The 15445-nt window shown below is 39.9% G+C and overlaps 1 protein-coding gene across 2 annotated transcripts in view; it reads right to left on the reverse strand.

Annotated features, from left to right (window-relative positions):
- Window positions 1–61: 61 nt before the first annotated feature.
- The window catches only part of LYN (LYN proto-oncogene, Src family tyrosine kinase), a 50000-nt gene continuing 34616 nt past the window's right edge, over window positions 62–15445 (reverse strand). For both annotated transcript variants that reach the window (XM_005517149.3, XM_005517148.3), the window contains exons 11-13: window positions 8260–8413; window positions 6745–6876; window positions 62–1712 (exon numbers count right to left, since the gene is read on the reverse strand). In XM_005517149.3, the coding sequence (XP_005517206.1) occupies window positions 1510–1712; window positions 6745–6876; window positions 8260–8413 (489 nt within the window). In that variant the 3' untranslated portion in view covers window positions 62–1509. The remainder of the gene's footprint in view (window positions 1713–6744; window positions 6877–8259; window positions 8414–15445) is intronic.

The following is a 15445-nucleotide window of genomic DNA, read 5'->3' on the forward strand; positions in this document are numbered from 1 at the left end:
GCTGCTGCTGGATAGAACATCAGCCGTTTGTTTTATCTCAAATTACTACCATACAACTTGCTTCAGATTAAGTGTTTATTAAAATTAAAAAATCACCATACAATAGAAACTATTTACATATTTAACTGATAGTCTGTTTAAACTGCACAGTTTGACTGAAGGAAGCCACTGGAAAAGAAAAGCCATGAATACTTCTGCTGCTGAGCTTCAACTGCAGGCATACTGAAGCTTTCTCAGAAAGGTTTTTAAGCTTCTGCTAAGTACCATTTGCCTAAATAACTGGGCTGAAGGATGGCAAAGATGTGTACTGGGTTTCATTTGCAAGAACCAGTGTCATTTTGAAAAAGAAGTAAAATCTGTGCTGTGGTTACATTGCAATTGCACCAGCTCATGTTTGGGTGATAGAACAATTCAATGTAAAGAGCTTAGCAAATTGCTAACAAATTCACTTTAAGAATTAGATTTGTAATACTGAGCAACAAATGCCAGTGTCACTGTAATGTAACTTGATATCCTATTGCATGTTTCCACAAATTGTTTTTGATAGTGCTAAAGCTAGTTTTAGCTTTCAAACAGATTTGAGGTTAGTTGATTAAAGCAGCAAAAATATAAGGAATATTCTTGAATAACCACGGAGGATTAAAAATTAAGATTAAAATATTTTCACTGGTAACAGTGTCAGTGACTGCAATGATAGCATTAACTTCCTTCAACATCCTGTGCTTTTCCATGGACTTCAGATGATGACTTTGGCCTTGTGGGAAGCTGAAGGTTGAACACAGGGTGAGGTGTGCTGCCACATCTGCAGTCATGTGTGTTCATCTCGCTCTTCTGCATCTGTGATGCAATGCTTTGAAAATGATTTTAAATTTAGGGTTTTACAGCAGTAAAACAGAACTTTTTTCAGTGTAAAGAATTACATACGTAACTCTTCCTCAAAGGAAACCTTGACACTGTTTAGAAAGTCTTACAAGAGATGACAGTATGCCTGATACTAATGTGAAATAACAAGGATATAAAAATAATTTTTGCAATATTTCAAAAATGATGATTTAAGAACATCACCATGTCTTAAATCTCTAAGTTGTCCTTTGTAACTTTTTGTTTTGAAAACAGCTGTTCATGCATCCTCTCAACCCTTTTATCAAGGTCTCCTTATAACATTTTGCGTGACTTAGATCCTAAGAAGGTCTTGTCAAGCTCTATCAGGGCATGGTTGTTTTCCTTCCTTCTCCTTCCCCACCCCAGAAAGCCTGTTTGCTTTGGGGTGTTTCCACAGATCCAAAACACAGAGCCTTTAAGGAGAACGTGAAGCTTTAGAGGAACTGTTTTAACCAAATAAAAACATTATTTTTCTGCAGAATTATTCTTTCCTTCAGCATTTCAGCTTCCACACTCAGTTAAGACATCTGAATGTCTTAACCAGTCAGATGTCCTACCAGTGAAGTAACTGGTTTGAGCAGTCTGTTCTAAAGATAGTCTATGGCAATAGAAAAAGTGTTCATTGTTCTATGGCTGTTGTTGATACTGCCCTTCTGTCGCTGTGTAGAAGTCATCAAGCACACTCTGTAGGTAATCAAAGGTTGGTCTCTCTTCTGCTTTGTCTTTCCAGCATGTTTTCATGATATCATAAAGCTCAGCCGGGCAGGTTTCCATGCGTGGCATTCGGTACCCACGCTGAAGAGCAACCATCACATCAGAATTGCTCATCCCTTCAACAAAAAAAAAAAAAATAGGTTTGATGAAATTATCTTCATTCCTAGAGAAAATATTTTTTCTTGTTTTTTACTTCACTCTAAAGATCTTCACCCTCTAGTATAAGACCCCTGCTACTTATTAAAGGTAGCTCCCAGCATGAGTTCAATAAACAAGGTTGAGGTATGCACCAGCAGTAAGAGGCTTGCTCTGAAAATCCTGGTGGGAGCATTTCCATTTCTGCAGTTGAGCATCACAACCTCTTTGGTGCCAAGTCTAACAAGGCTGTGGGAAAAATCACAGTTCTTATCTAGAAACAGCTCTGTTCCATCCTTCTGATCAGTCCTGTACCCATTAATTCTGTTTCCTGTGGTGTTGTAACTCTCAGCAACAGCCTGCCCTGGCACCAGCCTTCATCTCTAGCCTCAGAACTACTGCTCTGCTTGCTGGAGACCCATCCATGCTGAATGGAGAGCAGCCTCCCTCTTTGACCACACTGCCAGTCAGCCTGCCCAAAACTCTCAGGTTTTTTTCTATGTCAGCTTTTGTGTAAATGCTGCTGATTGCAAGATACTGGATAGTCACTCATGAAATTGTTAATTGTAATAAGCGATTTCCCCTCTTGTCCTATTCCTGTTATGCAAAACCATCTCGCCAGCTATGCTGAGCTTTGCTTTTTTTCCCCTGCTATGGTTTTTCTTTCAGGGGATAAGGGCTGTAAGTACCAGCAGTGCATCCTGTGTCTCACATGCCAACTAATGTCACATGAGACAGTTCTGTCCTGGACTCCATCTTCCTCCCTGCTTTTTTAAATTTCCTGTCACTCCTCCCCCCTTTATCAAACCCTTGAGAGTGGTTCACAGAACAATTTCAACACCTACTCTCAGAAGGCCAGCTATGTTAGAGCCAGCTTTTGCTATTTTAGGCTCACCACTTCCTACCCAGAAACCTGTCTTTGGGCTTGTCCCTTCCTCTACAAATCTAAACCAAATGGTCACATTACCTTCTCTGGACACAGACTCTGTTCTGTACTCAGTGACTGCTGCTTGTTCTGATGCCTGGGCATGCAGGAAGCACCTGTGCTTCAGCCTAGAGCTTCATGCTCACCACAGAAGGCTTTGCCTTTTGAGAAGGGTATCCCAGGCCTCTCAGCCACTCAGGCTAAATGCTGCACGTGGTACAATTCTGCCCAAGACCACAGCTCCTTCAGGTTTTCTCAGGCCATTCAGCCTCTAGTCAGGTCCATGCAGGACAGCCTCCTGCACACACCAGCTCCCCAGAGGTGCAGGAAGAGCAGCTCTGCTTGGCTGAGAGGACACAAGATGGGTCCTGCTCTGAGCAAGGTCAAGAGTGGAGATGTAGATGTGGTGCTTCCCTGAATCCTTGGTGCAGCTCTGTTGCTGCAGACTGTGCAGACCTCGTATTATCTGACTGCTATGGTTCAAGCCACTTGGCAGGTAAGGACACATTTGAATTACAACCAAACGATAACTTTATCCAGTGTAACTACTTGAATTATTCAAGATGATCATAGTTCATATAGTTGACTTCATCTCAAGCCTGTTGGCTTTAAGCTTTCCCAAAAATACCCTTAGCCATGTAACCTGAGTCTGGATCAAAGTGCTTACTTTGGGCATCTTTTGTATTTTCAGTTCCTCTTTGGAAAGAGAAGGGAAGTTTTCCTGAACTAATACTGCCTGTGTGCAGAAAAGAAGTATTTCAAAGTAGGGGAAGGGCAGGTTGTCACAGAATAAGGAATTACTGCTATATAGAGACAAATTAAATACAGGAAGTCAATAAAGCATGTTATAGAGAACAGTGATTGGACTGCTTGAACCTAAAGAAATGGATTGAATGTAATATATACAATAAACCAGTTATTCCTACCCTAGAAAATCTTAGTTAACTGTACTGCTGTATGAAGACTGCTGCTACTGGGCTTTTGTGCAGAATGGGGATGACTTTTTAGGTTTAAGTGCTTTATAGGATTATGCTTAGATCTGTTGTCTGCAGGACCAATTGTTACATTGTGAATGCTAAGGACAAAACCCATGTTTCAGCTACCCTGCAGGAAAACTATCTGTTTAATATCCATTTGAGGTCAGAAGCAAAAAATGAAAACATTTTTATCAGTATTTTATCAGTATAGTAAACATATGTTTGGGGTTTTATTTAAAACAAAAAGGGTTACCCACAGTCTAAACAGTATTCTCAAAATAGCTACTTAACTTTACCTTTTAAAATTGTTTCATTTTTTTTTCTTTTTGTAGCTAATATCTACATCCTAATCAGTAAAAGAAATGTATCCCACATACATATTTATCACACCTACACCCTCTTGAATGCTAAAGTTTTGGTACATGTCTGTTAATTTATGCTGTGATACCTGTTAGGTTTCACAAAGACACGTTTCTTTATGTTAGGGCCTGGGAAAAGATGTGAACAGAGTGGTATGGAGGAAGAATGCCACTGTCAGAAAGGGTCATACTTTGTGAAGAACAGCAGACATAACTGGAATGCAATTATGGATGTTGCCAGTACTGACACTCTATGTAATTACCCAGAAATTAGGTTTTAACTAACAATTCAACTTATGTGCCCAGAGAATCAGATACTTGTTTCATGTAATTCCTGAGACTGTAGTTCCACTAATGGCTTTGAGTTTCTCAGGAGGAGAAACGGCTGGTGTAATTTAAGAACAAAGATCACAAAAGCTCCAAGTTTCTTGGTTAGAAATGCTTCCTACCAAGTTGAGTACAGGTAGTAGCTACTTGCCAGTTTCAACTCCAACTGTTTCATATACAGATAGCCTATATGCTGAATACTGGTTGCTGGAGCTGATTAATAACTGAAAATAATATTTTGAAGCATTCCCATTAGATGTGAAAAATCAATTTACTGTTTCTGTCCAGCGGCTACTGGTTACAACCTATCACCAGGATACTATTGCCATGCTGGGGTAATTTGCCCAAATCTGCCACTTCTCTTCAGGTAAAGTAGATTGGTCACCCATGTATTTTGCTGTGATTCTGATTCTCAGAATCAACCTTCAGTCTAACAGGCTATTTCAATTTATACTTCTATTTGAAATAGTTATATATCTCTTTTCCCATTTTAATGCAAGCAATATCTGCAAACCATCAAAATCTTCTAATCTGCAGTCAAGAGCCTTCCATATGTAACTGCTGGTTGATAAATGAATCCACAGTGCATGGAGTATTTATGGTGCTCATAAAAATGCTCCCACATGTAAAAAAAAAATATTGCCCAGACTTCCCCTAGAAGAGAGATTTTCCCACAGCAGTGCAGCAGTACCATGTCTGCTGTGCAGATTGACTTGGTTCTTAGAATAAAACTATGATATGGCAAATGAAGGTAAAGAGAGAGCAGATTTAGCTGCAGAATAAAGTTTGGGTTTTGTATTCATGTTAAAGATTGGTTTTTGTATTTTTGTGGTGCTGGTTTCCAGGTGACCTTGTAGGTTTGCTCTGAGAAGGAGCATTTTCTAAGCAGAAATTCTTCAGAAATAATCACGTGAGCCCAGCTCAGTGCAGGAACTGTCTGTACACACAGGCAAGTGCTAACAGGGAAGAATGGTATCTTGACTGTGGGAAGAGCCATGCCTTACTTGGCTGCACACACCTCCCCTCTGATCCTTCCTTGGGACATGAACACTGTTTAAGAAGAGCTTCAGGAGGACCTGCTGTGCCTGTCAAGTATTTCATAGCCCTCACCTACAAACTGACCCAGAGCACCTAGCTGTGCAGGCAGCCCTATCACTTCTTGAAGTTTAATGGGGCTAGTCTTGAGCTAAAAAGTGTTTTCCTAGCCTAGCACTGTGCCATGAGAATGTTTGCTTTAGTTCTACCTCTTGTATGGAAAGTCACGATGTTCTTCCACAGTAGTGTAAAGTTGGCTGCCATCACCCATTTCCCACTGCCCGAGTCTTGTGAGATTTCCCATCTCCCTGTGCCCAGAGGTGTTCTGCCTACTCTCACTTCAGGGACTCAGGTCTGCCTCTTGCCTGCCTCTGGCAGCTCAGGATGCAGAATTCCAGCTGCTCATGAAGTGGTGAAAATGTTTTCACTGTTTAAGCAGCAAGAGCTGCTGCACTGGAAGCACTGGGAAAGCTTTGCTTGGATTAAATATCTGGATTCCCTTTCCCATCAGGATCCCAAGGTTCTTCCCAGAAGCTACTCTGCCTATGAGATGTGCAGCACAGGTGAACACTGCTGTACTTTCCCTATGTGCCCACAAGAGAAGGGAATTTAGGGCAATTTCCTATTGCCTTAGCAGGTTTAAATGAATGCAGTCTGTTACCCAGAATTAATCATCTCTGCCTGAGATGTAACAATTTTACGTGCATAAAAAACCCCTTCATACAAGGTGTCTCTGCATGCTGGAAACCTTAACATATATTTTGTTTAAGAATGAAAAATGAAACACAAGGCACATGACCATCTCACATCTACCTAATGCAGCTCCATTTGATGACCACATCTCTGTGGCCTTGCTCCTGATTGTATGGAACAACAAATAGTAAACGCTCCTAGTGGTACATCAACAGTGCTTTAGGGTCTGCTTTCATATTTGTTTATGCTAGCTAGCACTGACAAATTTTTACAGCCTATTTGCTTGTGAAAACATGCTATCTTAGTATCTTCACATATGATGTTATTAAAATCCCCAGCAGCTGACAGGGCACTGTTAGAACTTGCAACACTGCATCCTCACCATGGGACTGTGCTTCTGTCCACAAAACAGGGATGTCATAAATGCAGGATCTGCATTTGCTGCAGCTGTAACTTTTAGAATATATAACAATAACTTTATACCCATGGTGCCACTAGTCTGCCTGCTAAAATCTACCCTGGAGAGGCATGTGCTTTACACATACAGTGGCTAAGTTTTCAAAGCAGTAAAATTACCTGTAAGACATTTTTCCAATCAGCAGTGTCACTACTGTCAGATGCCAGCTCTTTTCCCTGAATACTTCCTTTGCCTTTTAGCACCAAAGTATCAATACAGAGTAAAACCACAGGGCCATACCTGGATAAGGAATCTTTCCATATGTAACAATTTCATACAGGAGAATCCCAAATGACCACACATCAGATTTAATAGTGAAAGAGCCATAGTTAATTGCCTCTGGTGCTGTCCATTTAATAGGGAATTTTGCACCTAAAAAAAAAAAAAACCAGTCTCAAATAGTCACTTTAATCCATTTCACATTCAGCCATAGATGCAAAAGCAGTAGTAAGACATACCTTAAAAGTCATATCTTAAACTACTGTCTTTCATATCCAACTAACTGATTCCAGAAATTGCCACATAAAAGCAAACTCCTTTCAGTTAAATAAAAACATTCAGGCAGCCTTTGTTGGGAGCACTACATTAATTCATTTGACAACGAGGAGTAATACAAGCAGAGTCTCTCTAAGCCCATTTTAGCCTGCTCTAACATTTTGGCACAAAATAGCAGGTGAGCTAGGAAACTTTTCTGATAGCAGAAAACACATCAAAGAAACTTGACATAAAAAATTTATAACCTGAGAAGTTAATTTAATCAATATACAATGTCCAGAGCTAGCTAAAACCCACAGATACTGGTCTGTACCTCTGAAAAGTGCTTATCAGACCCTTCCCGCTGATCTATGGAATTACTATAACTCAGTGACTGCTGAATAGCTCATCTTCCTTTAATCTCAGCTGTAGTGCACTGTTCTCTTTCTTCTTCATACTTCAGTTCTTCCCCTCTCACCCCATGTTACCACAGTATCCATGCAGACTGAAAACCTGAGGCAGTGTCTCTAAAAGGAGAAGGGAAAGCCAGCCAACCAACCACTCTGGAAAGTCACCCTTATGCATGGAAGCATAAATAAAAACTTTTCACTACAACCAACAAGGCACTTCTTGAAAGGATCCTTGACAGCATTAGCAAAACACTCATGGCAAAGCCCAGACATACACCTTTCATAGCATGTTTTTCCTCTTGCCAGTCCTGACCCTGTTACCTCCCATCCATGTGCTGAACAGGGACATGACCCAGCCTTGCAGTGTCCCTGCTATGCTGCTGAACATGCAAATTAATGCCGCAGATCCTCAAACAGCTGCCAAAGGTAACCAGTTCTGCTAAAGCTTTTCCTGTTACCAGCAACTGCTTTCTTGTTACCAGAACTGTTTTCTCGTCCTTTCCCTAAGTGAAAGGAGCTCCAAATGGCACTTAAGGATGTTGGGAGAATATAAGACCACAGTTTCTTGGCCTTTAATTCTGTAAGACAGTAGCTGTGACTGTGAAATTATTTTGTTCAATTTAGGAAAAATTTGTGTGCAGTTAAATACTCTCGGTTGACTTTGTCTTTCAAATTTATTTAAAATAAACTCGTCAAAAAGCCTGGGCAGCACAGAAAGGTTATTTGTTTCCTTTATTTGTTTCAGGAGTTCTAATGCTGCCCCTAGGAAGCTGTTACAGTACTTTTTTCCTTGGTGACCATATTTCTGTTAGATACAGCCTCACTGCCTCCTGGAGGCTGAAGTTCTAAAGACAAAAATAAAAATACATACCTTCCCTTGCTGTGTATTCATTGTCTTCGATCACCCTCGCCAGTCCAAAATCAGCAATTTTGCACATCAGTAAGTCTGACACCAGAACATTCGCTGCTCTCAAATCTCGATGGATATAATTTTTTCTTTCTATGTATGCCATCCCTTCTGCAATCTGTAACCAAAAGAACAACTATTTTGATATTTCAATACCATACAGCTCCATTAGCAGGATCTGATCCCTCTTTCTTCAAAGATATCAGCAAAGCCACATCCATTTATTCATTTTTGGTGTCTTTTGGGGAATTTTTTAGATGGAAGGCAGGAAAGGGGGGATTGCCATGGAAAACCTATGCACAGATCCAGTCCTGCAAAACTCTGCTTACAGTAGCAGCTCTGAAAGAATCATTTGGGTGAATAACAGCTGACAGGATTAGATACGTATGAAAGACATTTCCTGAAACAGAATCTTGAATAAAATGTTCCTAAGATTTCTATTAAACTATCCTCTTTCCTAAATTATTAACCAGTTTATTTCTCTAAATACTAAGAAAGAGAAGGAATTAATCACTTAGGATATCGGTGTTCTGATGAACCAGGTGCTGATAAAGCAACAGTGCAGAAAAAATTAAAAAAACACAGCAACTTTCCATCTACCCAGCATAAACCTGGATGATCAGGAAGCAATTACTAAGATAGGGGAAACAACTTCATTTTGTTCTACAACAATGCATACTTGTTCATACATGAGGAGTATTTGGCAACAGCCAGCTCTCAGATAGTATCATAAGTAATATAATCTGCATTTCAGCAGCCCAAATTGATTTCCAAGCCAAATTAAAGAGGATTAATAACCTCAAAATATGCACAGGGGATGATTTTATTTCTAGGCTACTTTTTTTTTTCCCCTGAAGAGAAACATTTTCCTTTTCAGGGAAAAAAAAAAAAAAAGAAAAAAGAAAAAAAGTAAAAAAAAGAAACTGAAACAATAGTTTCTAAACTCAGAGTAATAAAATTGATGTGTAGACTGTATTCTGTCCAAAAGTAGAAGAGGAGCTAAGAAAAAAGAAAAGGAAACCCTGTCTTTGGGAGCTATCAGTTTCTATCTTTCTTGTGAGACTGGTGATGGGACATTGCCAGTCAAGCTTCCACCCGTGCCACAGGTACCTCAGGGACATCTGTGGGAGGTGACAGACCCCTCTTGGCCTCATGATTTGGGGAACAGCCACGCCCTCAGATCTGCCAATGGAGCAGCAGTAAAGCAGTGAGGGTCCTTCACCAGTGCCAGTCCCTGTACCTCCAGCACAGGCTCTCTCCACCTGAGGAGCAGACAAGTGCATGCATCCCTCCCCAGCACCAGAGTGCTCCTTTCAGCTGGGCTGAGCTCAGCAGGCAGAGCAGCTGACCAAATCTGAAGAGAACATGAACATCACTTCTGCTTATTCGTTTTTAAAAAGTCCCCGAGGGGTACTGCCAGGGCACATGCTGCCACCACTTACAACACAAAACTGCACGGTCTTTGTTCCTCTTTTTCGGTTTAAGCAATGGAAAAATAGAGCCACTTGCCCTCCCACTTCCTGCCACTGCAAACCTCTTCTTACAGTCAGATACATTCTTCAGAGAAGTGTGACACTGCCCTTGTACAATTCAGGGGGGTTCTCACACTAAACCAAGAAGAAACTCTGATGGAAGAGAATGAGCAACACCTGCATTTCACATATTCTAGAAATAAGTATTTACTAATGAAGGAAGTAGCTACTAGTGAATAATTGCCACAGAGAGCCTTATTAGTGACTCACAGGCACAACAGAAGAGCAGTATTTAATTTAGAGTCTGCTCTGCCTCTCTCTCCTCTCCATGCCATTACATGGGTTTGGGGAGGAAGCAGAGATGAAAGGGAAGGTTTTGCTGTAAGATCGATGCTGAGTTTAGAGTGGCCAGCATGGCAAATACACCCAAAATACAGACAGGTCTGGTAATGCCACCAAAAATACATCAAACACTACAGAGGAATCAGCTTCTCTCCGTCTTCCCTGTACAGATATAATATTTGGGTAAACTGCTGGATGGGGAATGAAGAACCACTTCACAAAAGAAACATTTGTGATCGTGATATTTAGTTTCCAAGTCCAACCAAGAAAAGGAAAGATGATTTTATTTCCTCTTCTTTGTGCTAGACTCACTGAAAAATGCAGAAAATTCCAAAGTAGGAAAAAATTAACAACAAGGAATTTTGAATCAGAGAATGAGGGGAAACACAGCAACCAAACAATTGAATTCACACTGGTCATGTTAAAACTTTGCTTATGGGAAAAGAAGAAAGAAAAAAAAAAGAGATTTTTTTTTGATTGAGGGAATGGGTGCCAGAGCCCACGTGATAACTTCTAGTGATTACTGGTGGGTTTTCATTGCCAAATGAAATGTTAATGCTAGAGAAATTCATACGAACAAAAGAAAATTAAAGCCTTTTTTCCTCTCTTTTAATGATCATTGGTACCTGTCAAGACTGTTCAGCTACATGAAACATCTATTTGGGAGCAGGATGGGAAAGCTAATTTGGGCTTCAGGAATATGTTTTGTGGCCTTTAAAAGAGATTTCTGCCTACACTGCTCAAGTGTTACTGCCAAGAAGGGAGCAGTTCCCTGTCACCTTTAATGAACTACTGACATACACTTTTAGAAACATCCCAATTAAATCCTTTTTAAAAACAACCCAAACAAACCTCTACATACCAGGAGCGATGCACCCAGGGTAGGAATGAAAGAAAAGTCCTCCAGGAGAAATACATCACTCCATAAGCCAACCTCTGTCACTGTGAAGCTTCAGCTAAAAGTCAGGGTGGAGGTGGGACAGTGGCCTCAGAGCTACCCCCAGCTGCCCACGTGGGCTGCTCTGGCCCACAGCTTGGTGGGATGCTCCTGCCAAAGCAGGTAAAGCAGCCCAAAAACCAGACTGGAAATGAGTGCAAAACACTGAGGGTGGACACAAACATCCTGTTGGTGAATTTTAAGCAGAGGAAATAATGGAGCATACCCTGAATTTCACACTGCCTTAAATCTGGCAATTCTCTCAGCTCCTAGGGAGAAGCCTCACTAAAAACAGCCTGCAGCTTTGAAAGGTTTGATGTGGAGGTGTTATTGATCTGGACAGGGCTGTCTTAGGTCTAGGATCAACCTTTAATAACTGTACCTTTCAATAACTGTACCTTTCAATAAAGTCCAGATGCATAATAAAATAAAATATACTTCTCAATCACAGAGTTTTTAAAAAGACAGTTCATCTTCATGTGATTCCTTTGTCTATGAAGAGGGTGTAGACCCTTTTTATCTGGCCACTGAAAACTGTTGCAAAAGACAGTTATCTTCAAATCAGTGTAGTAACAATTTTCATTTTGCAGTAGTGCTTATTCTAAAGGTGAAGTCAGGAAAGGTTGCAAAATCATAATTCTCTTGCCCCTGTCAGGCAGCTATGTAGTTAAAGCAGACTCACAGGGAAAAAAAAATATTATAAAAGTAATGTATATAATTATGCACTGGAACATTAGAGTGTATCATTAAAAACCAAAGAAGCATAAAAAGGAATACACAGTGGAAATGTCACAATGCCAAATAAGACTTAAAATTAATTGTAATCTAGGTATGAGTTTCTACTATGACTTTAAAAGAGAGAGTAGAGAGGGATTAAAACACTACATCAAAAATCTCTATTAATTTTATTCTAAGTTTACTATTATTTCAATGGCACTATAGCCTTTGAAGACAGAAAGAAGTTGCCAGTCAAGCTGTAGATGTAGAAAATATCAGCACTGCATGAGAAAGAAGAAATTACTGTTTTTATGACAAAGCTTTGACCCTTTTGAAAGTTATGAGTTTGTTTAGTAAAAACAGGTATAATTTTCCTAACCACAGCCACTACAGATGTGTATCCTACATGGAAGGTAATGTAAAGGATTTGCATGAGAAGCAGGAAGAGTTTACACATACAAAAAGTTTGCTGAATTTGTGTCATACGTTTTTAGGAGACCTAATCAAGCAGGAACAACTATGAATTCAGGAAATGTGAAACACAGAATTGGAGGCTCTTCTGGTAAATTGCCTCTGGGGCAAGACAGAAACCAACTAGCAAAACCCCAAGTCTTCCAGTTCCTTCAGGAACTGAAGGAGCCAGGCTGGTGCTGACTTCTAGGGGAGATGCCACAGCTCTATTTTGTACTAATGCAGATACTATGTTCTTGAAGCTATGTTTGTAAAACTCAGTTTCCCTTAAAACATCCTCATTTCAGAGACTTCTAACATTCATCTCCAATGGATAAAATTGTCTACCAAGGCACAGCTAACATTAAATTCCCCCTGCCCCTACTCATATAGGCTGATTAAAACACAAGAGATACCTTCAGCTCTGTCAGAAAGCAGGTTGCTTTAGAAACTGACAGGACCACCTTCCTAGCAAGCGTTTTCTCCACAAACCAAATTTCATAAATCACAACCATTAGTACAGAAAGTAAATCACCAAAGTCCAGAATCCACAGCTGTAAGTTAAGGTAGGCACTAGATGTAAGTGTAACCAAGCAACAGCTATCTCTGCCAAAAATGTCCATCAGCAGGTGTGTTCACCTAACTGGACAGCTAAACCAGTATAGCAGCAGAGCAGGAGTGTATTTGATTACTTGCCTGAAAAACTTCTTTAAACTTACTTTAAAAAAGTAGTTTATTTCACCTAGAGGAGGAGCAGTTCTCGTTTTGCAAAGTCAGAATGTTTCACCTCTTGCAAAGACATATTTTTTTCAAGGCTCTTCAAGGCAAAGTTGTAATGAACTCAGTGAGTGAAGCACTAAACAGCCTGGCAATGCAAACAACAACCCACAGTGCTCTTGGAAAATCAGCTTCAGCTGGGGTTTCCTGTACAACTGCCTGTACTATATTCTTTAGCCAGCTAAAAGTCACAGAGACCACATCCTCCTCTCCCTTTCCTCCATTCCCAGTCCCTCCTGTGTCTTGTAACATCACAGATGGATGAGGGCAAAAATAAGCTAATGTTCAGCTACCATTTCTTGCATTTTCAGTGTTCCTGAGAATCTGGGATAGCCTGGCAAAGTGCTTTTCCAGAATGGTGGATCAGGGAGTAATGAAGAGCTCAAGTGTATGTCCACCAAGAAAAAAAAAAAGTCATTAAGAATAGGAATCTTCACCACAAGCTTCCTTCCATGTTAATCTTAACCTCTTCTGAAACACATCTCTCCGAATTTCTTGTCCCTTCGCTCTGCAGAGAGGTTAACGTCACTTCTGTAAGAATAAATTAGTGTCCCATTTGTACAAACCAGAGTCACACCAAAAAAACTACACACATTTTGTGTTCTCCTTTACACACAGCCTACAGTCAGGAGCAAGTGAGATCCACAGGTTACTTTAGCAGAGGTCTGAAAATATTTTTGTCCATCTTTTGCCCAAAAGACCTATAATTAATTCAGACTGCCAGAGATAGAAAAGACCAGTGGAACATCTGTGTTGTTCAGAGGGAAATCTCTGGTCTGGAACCACACACATGGAGCCTGCAAGTCTATTCCACACAGGCCTCTTATCACACAGTGGCAATAAGGGCTCTTTAAAAATGTGCTCAAAAACCCTACAAATTCTTTCCGTAAGAAAAATCCTGGTATCTCTGTTACGAAGTTTTGTTTGGGCCTCAGCCAGAAATCCTCACAGAAGCATTCCTGAACATCCTTTGAGGGTGACTGCAAGCCAGTCACAGGAATTTCCCTTGATGGTCTACATCTTATATGACAAGAGGGACTTGTCACATCACCTGTGCAGCACAAGGTCTTGGCCTCTGGGGCCCAGTGCAGGAACTGGCTCTGAGAGGCTGCTGTCAGATCAGGGTGACAAGGGACGTCCATTTGAAGTGACCTTCAAAGCTTTGTGAATGACAATCTCTGACCCCTGTTATCTTGAAGTGATTTACCCAAGTTGTACGCAGAGTTTCTCTTCAGTTCATTACCCTTTTCAAGCCTTAAATTTCTGAAAACACAGTATCAATTTAAAATGAAAGCAACATCCCTAACTCAAATAAAAGGGTCTGCTGTGAAACCACATGTGCTTTTCTCTCCCCATCTCGGGTCTCCTTTCATATCAATGCTCACAGATATTCTTTTCTCTCTTGAATTTTACACACTATTTTCAAAGCTATTTATTTTCTATTCTCCCACTGTTACTCATCTTTTCGGACAACGACCTGGGATCCAGCAGGTTTTCCACATCTGCAAAGCTTTTACTCCACTAAAAATAAATTCTTAAGGACAAATTACCTAAAGAGTTCAAAAAATTTAAAGAGCTTATAACCACACTAAACCAACAATTATAGGAAAAATAGCTCTTCCATTGAGTCTATGTGAAATAAAAACCTATATCTGATATACTGAACATCTACATAACAATATGTGATATATACTATAGAATACAATAGTTCCAGTTTGAAAGGACCTTCAGTAGTCATCTAGTCCAACTTCTGGATCACTTCAGACCACTTTAACCAGAAGTTAAAGCATATATTAAGGACACTGACCAAATTACTTAAAATATGACAGGTTTGGGGCTCTCTAGGAAGCCTGTTCCTGTGTTTGAGAAATCTTTTTGGTAAAGAAATATTTCTTAATATCTAGTCCCATAATTATTTGTGTAGCAATATTACATAAAACACTTACATAATATTCTTATTGTGAATTTTTGGTATAGATTCCTAATGCTTTATTATACCTTTTAATGTTTTCCCATCTTTCCTCACGAGTTATAACAAGTTAACATAATAGGGTAAAATAATCTGTAAACTCTAATGCAATAAAAAAACAACCCCAAAAAAGGTTGGTTAACAATAACCTACCAGAAATGCCGTAATTACCTACTATTAACATGGAGTACAACCTGCAAAAGTAGAATTATTCCTCTATTTTTGTTACATGTCTCCCTGGACACCTAATTCTGATAATTGTCCAAGACAAAACACCAGGCTGTGAGACCTTTGATTCAGGCTGTGACACACAAATCACTCTGGGGTCTCTCTTCAGATTTCATTTAAGACAGAGGTAACTTGTATATTTTTAAGCAATCATCCTGGTTCACAAATCATAGACTAGTACCTGATACACCATTTCACAATAATTTACCTAAGAATTTGAAACCAAAAAGAGTACACTGAGGTTAAGAGAAGTTTGAG

This window comes from Pseudopodoces humilis, chromosome 1, assembly GCF_049639895.1.
Source record: "Pseudopodoces humilis isolate 2021_Gansu_Grassland_sample_001 chromosome 1, ASM4963989v1, whole genome shotgun sequence".
NCBI classification, from domain to species: domain Eukaryota; kingdom Metazoa; phylum Chordata; class Aves; order Passeriformes; family Paridae; genus Pseudopodoces; species Pseudopodoces humilis.